The sequence below is a fragment of the Thunnus albacares genome, chromosome 7 (genome assembly GCF_914725855.1).
Source record: "Thunnus albacares chromosome 7, fThuAlb1.1, whole genome shotgun sequence".
Classification (NCBI taxonomy): Eukaryota; Metazoa; Chordata; class Actinopteri; order Scombriformes; family Scombridae; genus Thunnus; species Thunnus albacares.
The window spans coordinates 20,686,808-20,707,001 of record NC_058112.1 but is presented as its reverse complement, the minus strand read 5'-3'; the positions used below and the strand labels follow the sequence as shown (position 1 = coordinate 20,707,001).

The 20,194-nt window shown below is 40.4% G+C and overlaps 1 protein-coding gene across 4 annotated transcripts; it reads right to left on the bottom strand.

Moving 5' to 3' along the window:
- Window positions 1-204: 204 nt before the first annotated feature.
- Window positions 205-19,795, bottom strand: ano5a (anoctamin 5a). Of its 4 annotated transcripts, none has more exons than XM_044356891.1 (22): window positions 19,105-19,795; window positions 15,985-16,052; window positions 15,241-15,378; window positions 14,815-14,856; window positions 10,687-10,794; window positions 9,286-9,354; window positions 8,709-8,993; window positions 8,124-8,243; window positions 7,826-7,941; window positions 7,596-7,730; window positions 7,355-7,460; window positions 7,144-7,204; window positions 6,665-6,816; window positions 6,228-6,308; window positions 5,125-5,353; window positions 4,773-4,951; window positions 4,553-4,650; window positions 3,969-4,099; window positions 3,337-3,542; window positions 2,952-3,151; window positions 1,825-1,930; window positions 205-1,596 (listed from the first exon to the last, which is right to left on the bottom strand). In XM_044356891.1, the coding sequence occupies exons 1-22, from the start codon at window positions 19,172-19,174 to the stop codon at window positions 1,366-1,368; spliced, it is 2,931 nt and encodes a 976-aa protein (XP_044212826.1). In that variant the 5' UTR covers window positions 19,175-19,795; the 3' UTR covers window positions 205-1,365. The 4 variants fall into 4 exon arrangements, with proteins under 4 accessions (XP_044212826.1, XP_044212827.1, XP_044212828.1 ...); XM_044356892.1 differs by lacking the exon at window positions 6,228-6,308 and adding an exon at window positions 5,779-5,853 and having other exon boundaries at window positions 19,105-19,792; XM_044356893.1 differs by lacking the exons at window positions 14,815-14,856; window positions 15,241-15,378 and having other exon boundaries at window positions 19,105-19,789.
- Window positions 19,796-20,194: the final 399 nt, after the last annotated feature.

Sequence of the window (20,194 nt, the reverse complement as noted above, 5' to 3'; positions counted from 1 at the left end):
AACAAAAGTCCCATCTTTACTCCTTGTTTTTGAAATAGCATTTAAACTCAATATTAACATTAAAATCAAAACAGAGAATTCCTTCTTAGCTACAGTACAACTCTTGTTCCATTTCTATAAACAAAAGCACACATTTCTGCTTCAAAACACTGATTATGAATGTGTAGCATCATGACATAACAATTAGACTGACGTGTTTATGTCTTGGTAGTCATGTTTCATTAAGTGCTTTGTGCAAAATTTCGAAAAAAAAAAAAAAAAAAAAGAATGTGTATCTTTCCTTCTCTGCATGGACACAGCTGAGGAAACCAGAAGCATAAGAACTGGGCGATGGCTGATGTGCTTTGTGTAATGGAACAAACATAGTTCAGTAGGTGGGGGCAAGCTTTCATTAGCTCCGACGTGTTGGTAAACAGAAACACATTAAAAAGGGATCTCTTCACTCTCTCTCTCGGGGCTTTCACTTCTCATCTCCAGGAACAGGACTCACTGTCAACAGTCAACACGCACCAGCTGCTGCAGCTGAACAACTGGCCAATGCAGGAGAAAACCTCCCTTTACTCGCAGCAGCACACGTTTCTCTTCATAAAAAGCTACTTAACTTCACATGTCAGGTTTTGGCCTGGAGAGACTGTTGGGCTGTTATGAGAACAGGCCAGTGAAGTGAAGATAACAGTCTTGTAAATGTGTGTTACATGTGTGCTGAGCCCTTAATGCTGGAAATAAACAATGCTCACATTGATTGCAGTAACTGTAAAAAACAAACAAACAACGAAATGACACTAGAACCCTTCATACAGCTTCACATACACAAAGGAAAAACTTCAGAATGAACAAGCTCTCAGTTTCTAAATTATATTAATTGTCATTTGACTGACATATAGAACCAATGACAAGTGTGTGATATATTAAGGCACCCAGTCTTTGGTTACTTATAGTGGCACTTAAAATAAATAGTCTTGTATTAAAACAAGATGAGTTGCCTGGCTTAGACACAGTGTTTAGAAAATTTCCTCTTTTCTTCCTTATAGCAAATTTAGATTATCCTCAGCACTACAATTACAATAAAGAGTGAAAAGCCATAAGTATGAAACAGAGGTTTAAATTCAAGTGTTTCAGCATGCATGGAGACTTGGTCTTTCACCTGTGTGCACTTCCACTATCAGCAGATTAGTAGACGAGGGATAGCTGAGAATTGAGGAAACCTTTAGCTCCTTAATAAAAGTTGTCTGCGTGTGAGTGTATTGCATAAACGACACAGGAACTACAGCGAAGTGATGGTCACTATCTTAATACACAAGCAGGGCAATCTACATCACCATGTCCTCCCATTACGTCCAGCTGATTGACCAGCAGCTTGCTGGGCTAGAGACACTCTGACAGCACCTCATGTTTGGGTACAGACGGATAGATCATGGGCGTGCAAGTACACTCGTCGTTGTTGATTTGGCTGAGTTGAATCTTCAGCTTCTCCACTTCGTAGTCGTGGAGATACTCCTGGACCAGGTAACGCTCTCTCTTGATTCGAGCACTCACTTCAGAGGGAACATCGGGAATCATCCAGGCCACAAAGAACTTGACCACGAACACAACGTGCTGTGAGGGAAGAAAAGACAACAGATTAGTTTTGCTTGCTAGAGTCATCAGAACTAAGAGCTGCACAAGTAACACATAGACTCAGGATTTGTAATCCACAATATGGAAATTGTGTGTGGGAGAGAGGAGTTACTATTCATGACTACAGCCCAAGGTAAGAAATAAAAGGCTCAGTTCAAGAGGTCAGTAAGTGTTGGTGGTGCTGGTGGAAGCACTGGGGCCTGTTACCTCCATGATAATGATGAAAGCCATCTTGGCAGCCAAAATATGCCAGAACTGCATAGTGTGGGAGTACTGCTTCTCATGGCCGGGAGGGTAGCGGTAATCACGATACCTACAAAGAAAGAAGAAATCAGAGATTTAAATTTATTGCAGATTTTTATCAAAGCTTTGATTCAAGATTCAAGACGGTTAATTAGCATTCTTCAGTCAATTGTGCAAAGATGAAAGAAATAGTATTTACTCTGATATCATGGCGCAGACAACATAATATCTATATAAGTGAAATGAAAACAATACACATACAGTCTTAACCATGCATCATTTAAATATAAATTTGAATGGTGATGTAAGTAAAGCGGCTGCACCAAATATTCAGCAGAGCTGTATTTATAAAGCTTTACTTCTTTCAAATTCTCAGAGAAATCCCATAAAATCAGCAATGCTTTAGTCCATCTCTCAAAACTTTCTGACTTCCACAGCTTGCCTGTGACACTCAAAAATCTTTGAGAATTGATCAGAAACATTGAGTCTCATTTTTAAAAATAAGGTTCAGTCATTTTTTAAATCAGCTGTAGTTTTTAGGTGTTGATAGTGCATTTGTTGGACATTATTAGCTGTGGATTTGGTGCGGTAAAGAGTATTTATTGTAGCGGGACGGTGTGTGTGGGATTGACCTCAAATATTGACAGTGCAAATGTTCACTTTAGTGAAGGAACATGTCACCCACTGCAACTGTGTGGCTCACTGATGTGTTTTTAATAGTTTTTGGACAACAATGGACGTCTAAAGCACAAAGGAATAAGCTTCAGCTACAAAGGTAATACTTAATAGGATCAATTTACTGTTGGTTTTGCACTTTTTGGGGGATTTATTGAAGGTTAGAAAAACATAAAAGATTCATTTTTTTTTTTAAATTTCATTGAAAATACTAAAGCTTGCACCAATGTCAGGGATCCAAAGAAGGAGTGAAAGTGAAAACATGCCTTATATCCACACCACAGTCTCTCGTTCTCGCTCTCTCTGTCTCACACTCACACACACACACACACACACACACACACACACACACACACACACACACACACACACACACACACACACACACACACACAGAGCCTTTCAAGCACACACACCTGCAATTAGTGATGGAGCTGTTGAACCAGGAGGGGTTCTCCCCGTCCTCAGGTTTGTTGGCTTCTCGGAACTCTGAGATATTGAAAACAGACAAGCTGTTGTTTATGTAGCCTTTCATATTCATCTCACCCTCTGGCTGGTAGGCATACATGTACACGAGTCGAGGGATCATATCAGAGGTGAAGGCCACAATGAATGCCTGGAAAGCAGGAAAATAACATGTTAGAGAAAGAAGACGCACATCTGGGGAAGCTACAAAGTGTGTTATGGTACAACTGGGATGACAAAAAACAGTTAAAACCAATTCAGTGCTGCAAAGGCACATCAGTCTTATGTCATCAATGGAGAGACAGGCACAGCAGAGTCATCTAGTCCAGTGCTCACATTTGTTACAACAGAGAGGACGGCCATCCCATTGAGGATTTCCTGCCAGGCTCCAATGCTATGGGCCTTTGCTGCCACAGGACGTCTGAACTGAGTGGTGAGCTTCCAGGCGTCCACTCTAACCTCGATGATGTTGTTGAAAAGGGCCAGCAAGGGTGCCAGGGGAAAGGAGGCGACAAACAGTGTGATGAAACCAAACTGGATCACTGGGACAATGAAAGGAGGGAGGTTAGAGAGGGACAGTAAGTTGGAAACAGCACCATCTGCAGGTTCTCAGAGGACACTATCTATCTATCTATCTATCTATCTATCCTCTGTTGTGAAATCAATACTTATTTTACGTTATTTTACTAAAGTTTAATTCATTTCTTCCCAGCATCACACACAGTTTACAGGCTTTCACTTACAGAAATCTGTGTTTGTGCATATTCCTCAACATTGCTGCAGTATTTAAACAGATAATTATTGTGTCTGTTTGTCACAGTAATTACTAATGTTTGTCTCAGTTTTGTTCTAGACCTGGACTGGACTGAAATCAGACTAAGATGGTCTTGACTGCAGCCTAGTCTGTCTCTAAACATATCTCTCTGAATCTCTGCACCTCTATGTCATGGTTTGTACTGGATGTTTACCCATCTCCAAGTACTCGTAGAAGAGGCCCAGATGTCCAAAGCACTGTAGGTCATGGTCTTGCTCCCAGCGGCTGTACAGACTGTCTGGGTGGCTTCGTGCCCTCCTGCTGCCCCACCAGTTCATCAACCACCTGAAGGACACAGAGGGGCAATAGAGAGCTTTGTGGTAACATGACACACCCTCTGACAGCTATACTGAAGGCTACATCGTCCTGTGAACAATGGCAGTCAAGGAATGACTGCATTTCTAAACATAGAACCTGTCCATCTGAACTGAACAGTCAAGGTTAATTTCGGTTTTGGTTTTGACTGGAAACTGATTATTCACCCACCGATGACTTGATATCATAATCTTTTAGATTTTGTGTTAAGATTATACCTGCTGGTTAACTGTTTTATCTACAAAACACATCTGATCCACAAAAAAAATCAAAAAAGTAATAAACAAGGCGCCAGCCACTGTTGATATAGTCATGAGTTATGCGATTCAGCTATACTCTGGAGTGTAATGAATTTCTGTATCTACAGTATTCTGTATGCAGATGAAATGTGTTTTGGATGACTGGTTCAGTTGGAGTACTCACGGGACCAGAGCCTCCTGGATGTTTCCCCACACCTGTTTACCAGTCATCACAATCACCAGCTGGGTGGTCAGCTCAATCAAACAGCCGCCAGGATCACACTGAATGCAGACAGGTTGAGGTAGAGGGAGGGTGGGGAAAAAACAAACATCAACTCAAATTTAAGCTCAAGTCGAATTACTAGTACTGATCTTATACAGTGTAAGGTTGACATATCTGGTACCTCTTCATTCCTCAGTTGGCTCCACTCGCCAAACATGTAAGCATACTTTCCAGGATAGCCGACAAACTTGCCCTTAAAAAAAGCCACATAGAAGCAGGAGGAGTAGTAGTTGACAAACTGGAAGAGGAACATCTTCACTGTCAGTTTGTTCTCATACTCCAGGTGGGTCTTTGGAATTTCTGTCACATAGTGAAAGGTGAGAAACATATTTTAAACACATAAACCAAAAGGTGAATAAAATTTTACACTTTAACAATGTCAAGGACTATTATAACATGCACTGATGTGTGGATAAATAAAGACACAGATATATAATAATCTGGGATACGCTCTCTCTGGCTCTGGCCCTTACCCATGTCAGTGATCCAAATAGCCACTCTTTCATACATAAGGTTGAGGATCATGATGATGACAAAGTTGATGCAGGACGCGGTGACAGAGGTGGCCAGCTGTGGAGTGATGTAGGGACCAACCACTTGCAGGTGGGAGGTGGGACTGTCCTTCATGATGCTGGCGAAGGCTGCATATACTGCCAGGCGGTACGCTATCACTCCAATGATGCAAGCAATGATCAATGAGATCTTCGGGACAGAGACAACAGTGACAAAATGAAAGACAGCTACATGGCACACAGCATATCACAAGACAAAAATTCAGTACAAACATCACACTAATTATGTTGCAAGTGCAAACACCAGAACACAGTTAGACATTTGGACAAAGCAAAGTGAATCATAGCCAACATAGATGGTAGAAGTAACTGACAAGCTTGAAGGACACACACATGCCCCATGAAAACACATCTAGCATGATCGTCCCATTAAGCTCAGTAACATGCGACAGGGTTTTTCCAAACGATGGGACACAACAATAAATCGATTCTTGTCAGATGATATTAGTGATTATGATGAACAGTATGATGCAGAAGACAAAAGACAGATGGTGGAAGGACAGACAGAAGATGAAGGCAATTTAGCAAGATCAAGATCAAAGATACTATGCTCACCCAGAACAGGACGGTGGCTCCAGACAGACATGTGCGTGCACACTTGCTTGTTATGGGTAAGTAAGGCTCCATTTCCTACATCATAAGTGAGCAAAGCATAAGCACAGGAGTCAGTCACCCATTGTTATATCCTGAAAAGAAAGCTCTAAAAGGCCGGGTTCCTTTAATTACCACTCGCCCTAAGATGTGAAGCAGAGCTAAGTCACCCAATCAGAGTTCTAGTTGTTTCAGTCTGGGTCCAGTTCTTTCATCTGACAGTCTCCTGGTGAAGCCATGCTTTTGCAAAAACTTCTTTCAAGATACTGATCAATCAGACATACAGTAATGCGGTAGAGAAGGAAACTCGTGCCTCTGAGTCTTTCCAGAAATGTCTGTTATCCACACAGACTACATGACGCCAAAAGCTCTTCCACACCAAACTGGCATTCTATGTTGAGTGCCACCCTTACCCAGAGTGTTACGGTGGCCCAGCACAGAAAACATTTCCCCATTAGATTTGTAGGAGTCCTGTCAAGAACATACTCCAGTTCCTACAGATGGGTGGGATGTGGTCAAGGTAAATTATAGCACCCGGTTTCTGTTCATTTTACAAGTCTGTGTCTATCACTATCCTTTCTATTCCTCGTTTCCTGAAACCACAGTAGGTCTATTAAACTGAGTAAGTTCAGAGTCAAACCAGCTTTTTAGTCCAGCAATTGGCCTAATGAATGACTGCAAGCAGCTCAGTGTGTAGAACCTGTATCCAATAAATACAAATGATACTATAATCTGTGATCATTCAAAGTCCTACCATACATCATATCTGCTGGTTAAAGCCTTATAGAAGCTACACAAACTTAAAGCTGTAAATTAGAAGTAAGTTAATATTTCATGAGAACAAAAGCACCTGAGTGATGCGGTTCAGCTTGCGGTTGGTGCACTTGGTCTCATACTCTGGCCGAAGCTGCAGTTGTTGCTGCTCCTCCTCAAAGTCAAACAGATCCCACTCGTACTCGAGACGGGCCTGCCGCCTCTTCCAGAACTCCAGGAACAGCGTCACTGCAGAGCATATGACCCGTGACACCAGAGGTATCAAGGTTAAATAGTAACCTTGTTCAGTTTTATTGAATCTGTATTTATAGCTTTTGGAAAAAGCTTGGCATGCCAAGTGTTGGATCTCAAAGTCTCAACAAATAAAACCAAAACTATGTACAACTATAACTACAGGTTACTGAGGACATTTTTTTGTAATTTGGGTGAAATTACCCTATAAGTTCAAAGTGAGAAACAGTGATTATGAATGACTAATAGAAATTTAACAGCTGCCACTAGATGGTGCACTGGGTCAGAAAATAAAAAATGCAGAAAGAAGACATATTTACTCACCCCAAATCCCCATGAATATGGCAAAAAACACTGTTGCCACATTGTCGAATAGGTGCGATTGCTGAAAGAAGAACATGTTTGAGAATTAGTGAGGTAATGAAAAACTGATTTGTTGACAATGAGTTGTAACCACCTTTTGAATGTCACATATTATTGGAAGAATATGAATCATGAACAAAAACAACTCAGTCACAAAGCGAGGATGTCTCACCCATGATGAGTTGCATGTTGAGTTGAGTTTCCAGTAGCTACATTTCTTGTCACACAGCGGACACATGACAATATTGCCTCCGATTTCCTCACTACATATTTCTTTACTGGAGGGAAAAGAGGAATTTTTTTTTTTAATAGACATAACAATAACATTAATAATATAAATAAACAACCAATGATACAATGACATCTGAAAGACCAGCAAAAATAACTATCTCAGTATTCTTTGTAAAACTCACCTCCACTGGTTCTCATTGTAGGTGAGGTATCCGTAGGCAAAACAAATTGTTCCTACGACTGCAGCAAGGAACAGCATCTCAGTGTAGAACCCCAGCCACGCAAAATAAATACCAATCTTCTCCCCATAATACTTCCTGTTGAAGGGAAAAATAAAATTCATGTTGTAAATTCTTTCACCAGACTCATGTAAATACACCACAGATGTGAGGATTTTGTTCTACAGTATTACCTTATAAGGTTGAGGGGCTGCTCTTTGTAGCAACACAAGAATCTGGCCCAGTGATTGTAGAGACTATACCTCTCACTTTCGCAGTTAGGATCCTTCGATCTTTTCCAATATCTAGACTGCACACACGCGGAAGACACAGTTCAATACCACATTCACTGCATTAGGTGCACTGTTATTCATCCTTGGTGTGCAAACACTGCCTCAAACAGGATGTTACTGTTGAAAAGCAATTAGGTCACATTCCTTTCCGTTATCCTATGATAAAAAAAAAGCCAAAAGTTCAGCAAAAGAGGCTCACATCATGCAAAGGGAAGGCAGCCGTGTAGGTGCCATTGTTGAGTAACCTCTTGATTCCCTTCTTGTCTTTATCCCCACATTCGTCCCTTATGTATGAACATCGGGACAGGATATAGTAGACCTTGGCACAGAGAGAAACAGAAGAATTTAGTGTTTTGTTGTTCAGAGGCTTGAAAATTGTTTGGATGAAAAACAGAATAATAAAGTTTCCTCTGTATTCACGGCAGTTTAAAGATAATGGACATTCATTTTTTCACAATACACATAACCTGCTGAATTTCACTCAACAACATTCAAAAATGTACAGTAAAGAAAATATTACTAAAGCATACTGTACTTATAGCAAATTCTGTTTTTATAATTTGAGGATCACAAACAAGATAAGAAAGTCATGGTTGATATTTAAGAGATAATTAAAAAGTATTTTCAAAAAATGGTTAAGTAAATAAAATTATATATACTGGGCTGTACTGTACTTGTTTTTATGACTCCTTTCTTGTCCCTGTATATTTACATTAAAAAAATAATAATTTAAAAATATTCTCAAAAAAAAGAGAGAAGAGAGTCATGGTAAAAGCATCCTTACTATCCTGTTGCGAACAGAAGGGGGGAAGAATGTGTTTTTGTCATCGATGAGGAAGAAGTCAGACTTGCTCTTGTTGAACGGAGCCGTGAAGTAGTCTGGCTCAGGGTGCATGATGTGGTCCGGCAGACGAAAGGGAGTGGACAGCCAGTTCAAGGGCATCTCGCTGTGGTTCGGGATGTCGTTGGCCTTGAATGGGACCTTGATCTTCAGTACTTCTGCATAGGTGGCCAACACTTCCCACGGAGCGTGGATCTTCACAAAAAAAGTTTTTCCATCTTCTGACTCCTGTTGATTAATACAGTGAACAAAGTGTCACAGCATAATGAGCACAGCGCTACTGATGAATAAACTAATTCAGTAAAAAACAGTATATCCTTGAAAAAAGTGCATTTCATAGGTTTTATGTACAGTTTGTTCACTAAAAGACATTAAGTGTTTGCTTTTGCTGTATTACAAATACATTTTTGTGCTGGTTCACTGTTTAAGCACAGAAACATATACATGCATGGATTTGCAGGCGACTACATTCCCTTTTACATGATTAGACATAATTAAATCAGTAACCAGGGGCTCTCACCAATTTATCTTCCGTCTCCAGCTCCAGGCCGACATTCACTAGATTAGCTTCATAAACCTTCCTCCTGTCCTTTAGAGGAAAAAAAATCCATGTATTTATCAATGTGATTTCAGTTTAAAGCCTTTACTGCCACAACAACGTACAACAATGACAGCAATATTTATTGTATGACACTAATTAGTACACACTAACTGTACTGGCATAATGCGTAGCAATGTGAAATAAAATGTGCTTATCTAATTAAAATTAGATTGAAACCTGCAAATGCAAGTAAATCATTCAAAACAACTAATAATAACAAACAAAATGTTGTCAAGTCAACGTGAGGTGAAATGTGAAATGTCAAGATGACACATCTAGCAAAACACAAATAAATGTGTAAAATCAAAGTGAACATGCAATCACAGCCAGTGCAGTCGTGATAGAAGTGATATGAAACAACTAAACAACAACTATAAACCAGTGTGGACAAGGCGGTGTCAGTTAGCTCAGTGGATTTATCGTAGCAGTTGTAACAGTGCAAACTAGTAGTGAAAGTTACTGTGGTAGTGCAGTGATATGACATACAGTAAGTTACCATATTAGACTCAGGATAAAGTTTAATGTTTTCAGAAATAAGCACATAGAAAGGAATTGTCCATGTCACAGCAATGGAAATTGACAAGCAAACAGAAATTTTATCCCTCATTAGAGCTGAAATTTAGAGCCACATTTTAGAGCCCATGTGAATAATACTCAGGAAATAGCCTCCCGTTTGCCCTTCCTCACGAAGTGGAAACAATGAGCAAGTTCTTGACGGTCAGAGATCTGTTGATTCACTGATTCACTGGCCTCATATCCGTTGTGTGGTAACACCCAGATGTGAGGGCTAACAACCTAGTATCAAACACTAGAAGTCTTTCAACACTCAACAGCTGATAGAGACTTGCCACAAAAAGACATCTACCCAACGACGGTATGGACATGCCTCAGAGTTGATTTAACTAAGAAAATAGGGCTGTGAGTGGATCTCAGTGAAGAAGTGACCTTCTCAGAAAATTCCTTGAGAGGATTACTGATATAAGCTGAGAACAACAGTTTATCTAACTTTATCAGTATTGTGGTATGCCACTGACTCACACTGTGAGCTCTGAGGATATCCTGTGAGAACCAGTTCTTACTATGTAAAGCAAGGAGGACCCAGAAAGTGGAAATAACATAATCTGTTCTTTTGTGTGATTTGTGATGATTTCAGGATATTTAGTTCAGGCCATAATTAATAATATTCAAAATTACTCCACTGAGTTGGAAATACAGCTATAAAAACAGTGAAACAAAAGCAGTTATTACAACCATCTGCTTGCAGTCAGTGAATTCAGAAAACATAACTTATATGTACAGTACCTAGAAGTCGCTTCTTACCTGTTTCTTATCGCCATCTTTATCGTCAACATAGGACAGGACAAAATCAACCCTGCGCAGTCCGTCACGGAAGAACACAGAGTCTTTACTTTGTTGTTGTTTGTCAATCTATAACAAGATAGAACACAAGTCACAACATTTAAAACATACATAAGTATAGTATCAGCTCTACAAGCCTTTGGATGCATTCACCACAGCAGACAAGACAATCAAACTCATGTGTCAGTGGCTAACAGCAAAACCCAAAGAACAAGGCCTTCACAACACACCACACGCGACTGTTTGTCTACAACAAACAATACTGATTATTATGTTTTCACTCACATGAATAGCATGCTAAATGCAGGATACCTGTTATGACTAAGAGGTTTCATGTTGCTCATGTACCCTTTCATTGACCAGGATGAGAATAGGTTAAAGAAATCTGTGTTGTGTGACAGACTGAAATCCAGAGAGATAACCAGAATCCTGTAAATACTTCATGGCATCTCAACCAATTAAACAACCTCAGATTTAATATCATAGCAAGGCCAAGAGTATGAGGGGAGGATTACAAATGAATAAACTCCAGTCTCTACAGAACAGGGAGCTCCAGCAGCCATATTAAGGTTAACTCGTGCTTTCTTTGCCTATGCTTTTATTTAATCCTGGAACCCATTGTGGCCGAAACCACCTATATCGGCAACTAAAGAAATTTCTGGCATGTGTAGCAGCTAATGCTAGTCCTGCAGTGGCTGTGTCCACAGCAGCCTTGGGGCTGAAGGGAAATTAACTGCACAGAAATGCTTCAAGGGAGAAAAGGAAGGCATGAGTGCTTGCAAGTCAGTGCTGCTTCAGCTGTTCAGAAAGCTAAAAATAACCACATACCATGTCTTACTGTCATCACTACACATCACTACAGTGGCTACCTACACAGGACTGCAGACAACTGAGAGAATGCAGACATTTAGTACAACGATGACAAGACATCCAACTCTGCCACATCAATGGCTAATGTGCTCTAGTTCTGACAGAGTTTGCCCTGTCCTGTGTGGGTAGGGAGGAAAGGAAGAGCACTTTACCTCCATGGCTCCACTCCCTTTATGGTTATGATGCATCAGCAGAAAGGCCAGCTGCCTCACAGAGCAAAATTGCCTTTCTCTAGGGAGCACTGTCCAGCCCTAAAATCACTGCCTCCCTCCCTCTCTCTCCACCGACCTCCCGGACAGAGGAGCTCCATCCAGTTCACTCGCTTCCCAGGACAAACCCTCACTCGCTCAGACATTCAGAAGAGAGAGAGGGAGAGAGGTAGAAGGAGAGTAGAACAGGAGACTCCTAGTGATGACATCAGCTCACCGGAAGCATAGCTGCTGCCAGCTGACTAGCTAATGCAATAGGAGCACAACATCAGAAAAGGGGGGTGACATCACTATAGTGTACAGCACTGACCACCAGGAGAGTAAAGGCCTGCAGCAGTCTCTAAAACAGTGGTTCTCAAAGTAGGGTCCAGGCACCCCCAGGGGTCCTTGAAGGGGTTCCAGGGGGTCCCTAGCAAAAAAGGGAATAATTTATTTTCACTATAACTCCACCCATAAGTAACACAATGACAGAATGTGTAACTATTTTGGTCATGGGTTTCATACACTTTCTGTAATAAAACATCCAAAAGCAAAAATCTTATCAGATGGGGGACACTGGGACAAAATCTTATCAAATGGGGGTCTGTGGTCTAATTTGTGTCAGTTTAGGGGCCCTTGATGTGAAAAAGTTTGAGGATCACTGCTCTAAAACATGTTGTCTAATATTTCAGTAAAAACTCAGCTGAAAAGCCAACTGGTCACATGAAGTTATCTGGTCTCTACAAGACTGATAAGGGAGAACATCAGAAAACCAAAACTGATAACATAAACTCCCCAGTCTGACTACTCACTGTTTGAAACCAATCAATTAAAGCTGTAGACCGTGTACAAAGTGCAATTGGAATACTCTTAATGAAAACCAACTGGTCTCAGACATGTTTCACAAATCAGGCGGTGATGAAAGTAAGACAACTGTTTCAAAGCGCTACAGCTGGATTTATCACACTGGTTCCTACTGTACTAACTTCCTACTGCTGATCTACCATAAAGGCATTTGTGTCAACATATTCAACCTTTTCATGGTTTTCTTATCCCAAATCATTCATACATTCTAACCATGGGTGTGCATTATCTCCCAGACTAGATTAGACCATGTTGACCAAGCAGGGTGGGTGCTTTCTTTAACTGGGATGTCGCTGCAAAACTCTCTAATTTGCCGTAATTACAGATCAGCCGTATGGAATCAGTGCATCTGCTGGGACCTGCCTCTGCTGAGTGAAGCTGGCAGCGTTCTATACATTTACCACTAACCCTAACTACCGGGTGTTTTAGATGTCTTTTATCTTAATAAAGGGGGGTAAATGTAGAACAAGGTGGCTACTAGTTTCAGGGAGGGGCTTTTGAAAATATTATGTTCAAAGCATTTCTTTTTTTGGAAGAAGAGTTCGGAAAAGCCTATATCAAACATATATACATACAACAAATACACACACACACACACACACACACACACATAAATTCTACATTTACGAAGCTTATACATTTTCAGTTTTTGTTGAAATTGTGAGGTGATATTGTGGGTGGTGGAGGTGTACTGGAGCGCATTATATTGAATGATGTTCCTAATTTTTTGTCCACCCCATTAACATACATGAGGGAAGCTAAATATTAGGAATAGCCATCAGATTCTGGCAGAGAATGTGAATTGAGCTACTGACTGTTAGGCCCTGATTGATATATTCCAAAAAATTACCACAGAAAGCAGCAGACAGGGACAGCCTACATTTTGGTGTCTGGTCTGTGGATGTGGACGTGTTCCACACATGCTCACTTGAGAAATTGCTCACTGAATGAGCAAGCAGCAGTTCATAACAATGAAACACCAACAGCAGCAGTTTGATTTAATGTCTTTTAAGGGGGGATGAAAAGAAAGAAAGGAAATGTGAGTTGGTTGATTAGAAGGCTATTAAGCAATCTAGCCCTGGATAATCATGTTTTCTGTCTAGACCTGTTGATGTTAGGCTAACATTGACTGAGTAAACATCGATACGCTCTAATAGTCACCAGAGCGTCACATACTTTCTAAGGGGGAAAAAAAGTGATTTGACAAACTAAATATTTAAGGTGGTTGTAAAACAGCATGGTTTTTCTATTAACCTATGTAACTTGATGTAACTTCTCAAACCAAAGTTGCGGCCCTGCCTCCTCTCTGAAACTTCTTGATGTCATCTCGGCTAAATCATAGCCTTTAGCTGGAGGGAACCAGATTACTAGGGAAGCTTATTGCATAAGCTGTTGTTAAAAAGGGGGAAATATTCAACTTTTCATTAAAATTGGTTACAGGCTGCTTAAGCAAGACCAGATTTTAAAGGATTCAAAAGAAGAAGTATACAGTACAGTGTTTGGTTAGCCACAGCAGTTCAGTCCTGTCATGAGCACAGGGCAGGGTTGTGATTAAGTACAGACTGTATACACTAAAAGTACACTCACACACATAAACGCACACATGGTGATACAAACACACACACACAACTGGTCCTAAGTCTTAAATCTGTCCCCAACAGTAGCCTATGACAAACCACACATACACACACACACACACACACACACTTAAACTGTAAACAGTACTTGTCATTTGCCTGGCTGTTTGCGTGTGTGTGTGTGTCTGTGTGCGCAAGTGTGCACTTTCTAATTATGCTCCAACACCAGGCTTGTGTTTTCTCTTCAGCGAAGCAGACAGTTATCACAGGTGAGAACAAAGCAAGTGAAAGGGCCTTTTCCAGTTTTAATGAACTCTGATGATGCATCGACACATAGCTCATGCCAGCATGTTTCCATTACTCTCTGCAGCAAAAAAAACACGCTGTACAGAAGCAACAATCAGCCCTCTACCAAGAAATGTGTATTGATTTCAACTCAAATGTCCAAGCTTTATTCTCTGAATATTTCATTTTGATAGAGAAACTCAACACTGAACAGACAGTTCTTAAAAAAGAAAGAAAGGCTGGCCAGCAAGCAGACATATGCATAAAGTTGCATCAGATCACAAGCCTGTTTTACCATGCCATACCCTCGAACGAAACTTCAGGAATAGTGCCCGCTTTCTCCAGAACTGTGGAGAAAGTGAACCAAGTGGACAGTCAGGGTAAACCTAAAATGTTAAATTTAATAAAACTGTAACTAAAACTATGGCAGCAACCTTACAGATTTGTAAAAAGACAAAGTTCAATACAAACCAAGATAAAAATGGATCAAAACAAACACTCCACACTTTACTATATCTGTATCTACTTCATTATATTATTTACATCCTTACAGATTACTGGATTTCAAAAAAACTCTTCATAACACCCTGAAAAGCACTATATGTTATAAGTCAGGCACAGTCACAGTCAGTCTTGCTCATTCAAAAGTTTGAACATTAAGATATGAGATGGCACAAACACACAGACACAGACACAGCAGCATGCATCTGTGTCCTCGACTGGTGTCTTACCCCAGTCAAAGTACTAATTCGCTCTAAGGTCTGAGCCTCATACTGTGGACTGTCGCTGTGGTCAGAGGCAGTCAGGGAGGCCAGGCTGGCGTTGAGAGACTCACAGGTGTCTATACACACATCAGGTGTTAAAGGAAACTTTAAATATAGCATGAAAGGGGGAAAAGAGACACAAGTATTAGGGTTGTCTCTGAGTTTCTCATGATGTCTGTAGCTTGTAAACTGTTACAATTAGATAAGAAAAATGTATGTGATCTCAACTGTCAAGACCAGTCTATTACGAACCACAAGCTAAACCCTCCTGCTACATGCTGGCTGTTGATATGTGGTGGCTTTACAATATGACAATCAGTGTGACTATTTAATTGGAAAAAGGGGAGGAAGGAAAGGTAGATTTTGCTTGGACACTCTGAAGTTCCTGCTGCCAAGTTTACAGTAGGTTAGCTGGAGGAAAAAATAAAACACTTGAACCCAAATTGTTTATGCATCTGTCTTGGAAAGTTAATACAAGATATAAGAGGGACACATTTCCACATACTTGAATAGTTGGTATCAATTCAAATCATCCAAGAATATGCATACAAACATAAATAATGACAAAGGATTATTACATTTCTATTCAGAATTTCTATAAAAGGAAACTCTCCCAAACTATCCACAATCGTGGGAAAAGAAACTGCTTTGTAGAAGTGTCTGTATGAGGCCGCTGCATGAATGTAAGCATGAGTTGAGTTTAGTATTTACCGCTGATCGTTCCTGCTGGAGGGATTCTGCGCTGTATGAGTCATGGTGGTGGTAGCCATTTATATCGTCTGAAAGACAGAAGCATAAGGAACACTAAATTAAAAATAGAATCACTGGTGTTAATCATGCCAATCATCTTTAACCAAAGTAAAACAAGAATAACAAGCAGCATAGACAATCTCAAACAGGCAGGTTGGTGGCAGTGAAGTTAAGTTTCAGGCATATGAACAGCTGCCGAGGCTAAGAGAGGAGCACTGACAGACAGCCAATGTTGTGGTCTATATTTGTACAGCATTTTGTGGCAGTGCTCAAACAGGCCAGACAGCATGAGTTAACAGATGCCATGCTGCTGAGCTGCGATTCCACCACTACAGGAGAGCCAGAAGGAAATGAGACTGATAAGTCTGGTAAACCCCCTCAGTGAGTATGAAAGTCAAAGCTGCCTGTGTGATGAAACTACAGCTTTAACTATGATGAAGTTCTACTTTTACCTGCCCTTCACTACATATCAGATGTAATTACAACCTTCCAGGTTACATTCTAAGAAAGGAATTTACATAAATAAATGGCAGGGCAGATGGAAAAGCAAGACAAACATCAAGTATTGCTGGCATCACCGTTACTAAGAAAATAAAGCAAAAGCTGGTTTCAGCCTGTGTCTGTGTTTTTAAATAGAAATGCAACAGTCCTAATTGATGGTCTCTCTGAGGTTATATTTAGTCTGGACTCAACACAAAAAATGTGCTTACATTGATCTGAAACAAGCAGTGGAACCTTGTAATATGTGAACCCTCCCTGCTTCTACGTTATTATACGCCACGGCAACAAAGTATAAGTTTGTTGAACTAAAGTTCACACAATCTGTGATAAAGCTTTTTTTATTTTGTTGGAGCTTATCGCTTGCAGGATCTTTTGAGTTATAGCAGGCTGTGGAAGTTTAGAGGAGACATCAACAATGACCCTTGGAAAAGTCCTTGTCAGTCAGCATGATATACAACACAGCGTAATAAAGCTTTATATGGTTTTAACAATAAAGGCAACTCCTTGTTTAATCTTCCTTAAATATCTCTTATGATAACATACTGATGGACAGCTGTGATTTGTTCCGAAATACATATTTCTTTCACAACATTTGAGAATACCTCTAAAACAGCTGAGCATATTTTCGCACAGTTGGACACAGTAATGGAGCACTCGGCATTAGCCATTCAGCTATGCCAAGAGGCTTTGCCCACCTTACTCAGTAGCCTCCAGCCGTCCACAGTCAAAGCTTTGTTCAAGAGAGAGCAGCTGATCACAGTGGAAATACCACAAGCCTGCTTATGTCTTTTTTTTTCAATCACAGTCACCCTAGAGATTCAACAGAGCAAACCTCATGTACATCTATTATTTACACAAACTATGTTTTAACTTAGCTGTACTGATAATAAAAGGAAAAATAACCCATATAAATACAGTTGGTTTAATGGAATAAGAGAGATTTGAGCCACTAAAACTACTCTTTAGTGTGGCTGTATGGAATTTCATGCCTATGTTGTAAGGCTGTGAACAAAAATTCAGTAGCTTCACTTCAAACTGCGACATTCTGTGTGTAAACACATACATGTTGGTGCTTTCCTGTGACAGGAAGCCGTTGATCTTCTACCATGTCTAGAAGTTTCAGGTGCTCACATGAGGAAACAACACTGACAACACCTACTAGACAGTACTACGGAGATTTAATCCATATTTACAGTGAGGGTGAGTATGGATGTATTGACAAGAAATTAAAGATAGTCCAAGTTAGTCTACATCTGCGTCAAACCACAACAAGAAATACTTCGGAAATCTGTGCCAAAAATATGATCGTTGTGGTTTGAATCTGTATTTAAAGTACGGGGTTTGTAAGCAATCATTTAGACCTTCAGCTGCCCACACGTTTTGACTCAGATTATATGTTCTTTAATTTGTTGTCTGGAAATACTGGCGCTCTGGGGATATATAACAGTAAGAGTGTAACTCTTACAAATTGCTTTTTGCTGGTAGCTACTCATACAGTAGGACTACAGCATATTATGTTATGATGCGTGGTGGGAGTTAAGAGCATTTTCCATGGTAGAATCTATGAACCTCTACATCAAAATTATCTAGATTTTGAGTATGATGATTAATGGTTGTGAAACTGAGTGTACTGTGTGGAAAACACTGCTTCCACTTTAATCTCAATGCACCATAAACACAGAACACCATGGTAACAGTAACTATAGTTCACAATCCTGCAGTGATCACTCACAGATCAGTCTCTGGTATACTCGGATAATATGATTTTATCTGTGCTGCAGCTGAAACATGACACTTTTACATTGATTTGTACTGATGGAGGTTGCTAGAGAGCTTCCAGTGTGAGTCATCCTCCAGTCAGACAACATAATAAAAGGTTAAAAATACAATCTTCTGTCAAAGCATTTGTTTAAAGTTCAAATTTAGTCAGAGTTGCATTTGGGGTTTGTGCTGGTGGATAAAGTGGCTGCCTGTTAGTGACAGGGTGTTTCCAGTAACCAGGCCAGCTGTCAGACACTGGCTGGAGAATAAGTCACTGCTGTTTCCATGAAAAAAAGCCAGACTATAAACTGGCCCAAGGGGAAAAGTGGAACATCGATACATTTTAAAACAGTCAAGCAAACATTACCTAAATGTATTTTAAAATGTCCTGTGTATATGTGAAGGTGGTTTGCTATATGTTGTTACTGGCACAGTTGTTCCAGAGGGGAATACTAACGTGTAGGCCTAGCAGTGACATAAATAAAAGTGCCATTAGGAAATGCTTTATGATTGTTATAAAGTTTCTGTTTTTGAGTAAGTAAATTGTTTTCCTGTAGATTAACATTACTTCAAGGGCTGTAGTTTTAAATTATATATGGTACTATTCCTTAAGAAGTTTAGCCAATTGTTAGAGCTCTTCTCAAGGCTGTAGTACAGTGGGTCTTGGCCGATTTCCCAGCAGGCTTGTATCTCAACATTATACATAGATAACTGATGAATGTTATCCTGGACGAATCTGCAGTCTGAGGACAGGCCAGCTGACTCAAGCTTTTGGTTAGTAGCCCTGGGGAAAACGGGGCTACGTTCTTAGCTACTCACCATTGAAAGACTCTGTCGGGCTCATCTCAATCAAACTGTCCCCTCCAACTTTCCCCGTTATTCGATGCATGTTGAGTCGCTCGCGTTTCCAAAGCCGTGTCTGCTGGTCCTCATGTACACCGAGATATCCCGAGCCAAGCGACTTCTGTGCCGCCTTCAAGCACCTATTCTCCGAACCGCTTCTTCAGTGACTCCTTTGTGACGCACCAGGCTAACTTGCCAGGGTGCCCTCCTTCGCCCACTGACCGCTGACTGCTGCATCACTTCGGCACATAGGGACGTCCATGAGGGGTGTGGCTCCACACACCACAATCCAATAGCCTGACTCTGAGGGGGGGACAGATACCCTCGAGGCTATGAACATTTTAGGAACGACAAAATTGAACTAACTAGTAACGTTATAGGTTGAGCACGTTAGCGAGGCAATAACGTTACCGTAACTTAGATAACGTTTGCCATGATGAGGTGAATTTACCCCAGTGGACTTCATTAACTCTAAATTACACAACTGGGAGAGTTTTTTGCTTTTTTTTTTTTTTTTTTTTTTTTTTTTTTTACACGTGAGCATTACTTAATACAGATAAAGAAAGAAAACATAGCTAGGTTTCCTCGTAACGTTAGTCTATTTCTAAGTAGCATTACGTTTCCGTACAAGTTAGCTGACAAATTTGTTTTCACCGTACTATCGTTGCCATGGTCACCAGCAGTTAAACAGTTTTCATTAGAGGTGGCTGTCAGCCAATCAGAAACGAGCATATTCCTGTCCGTGGTATCATGATAGCCTGTTAGTAAACTTTAATTTGGGGAAATATAATAGTGTTAAAATAAGTATATTCAGAATCTGGCTATCTACTTTATGTGATAGTACTGTTTAGTAGGCTACAGGACTTTTTTCGTCAGTTGATGGTTAATACATTTGTTGTGAAGCCAGGGCGGTGGACTAACACTGACTCAAAAATAAAGAGCTATAGGAACAAATATAGGGCTACAGACCATGTAAAACACCTACAATTAATGTTTTATGCAAAGGGGGCCACATTAAACAGTTTGGGCAGTTTACCAGGGCTACAAGGATTTGGGTTTCTTGGGT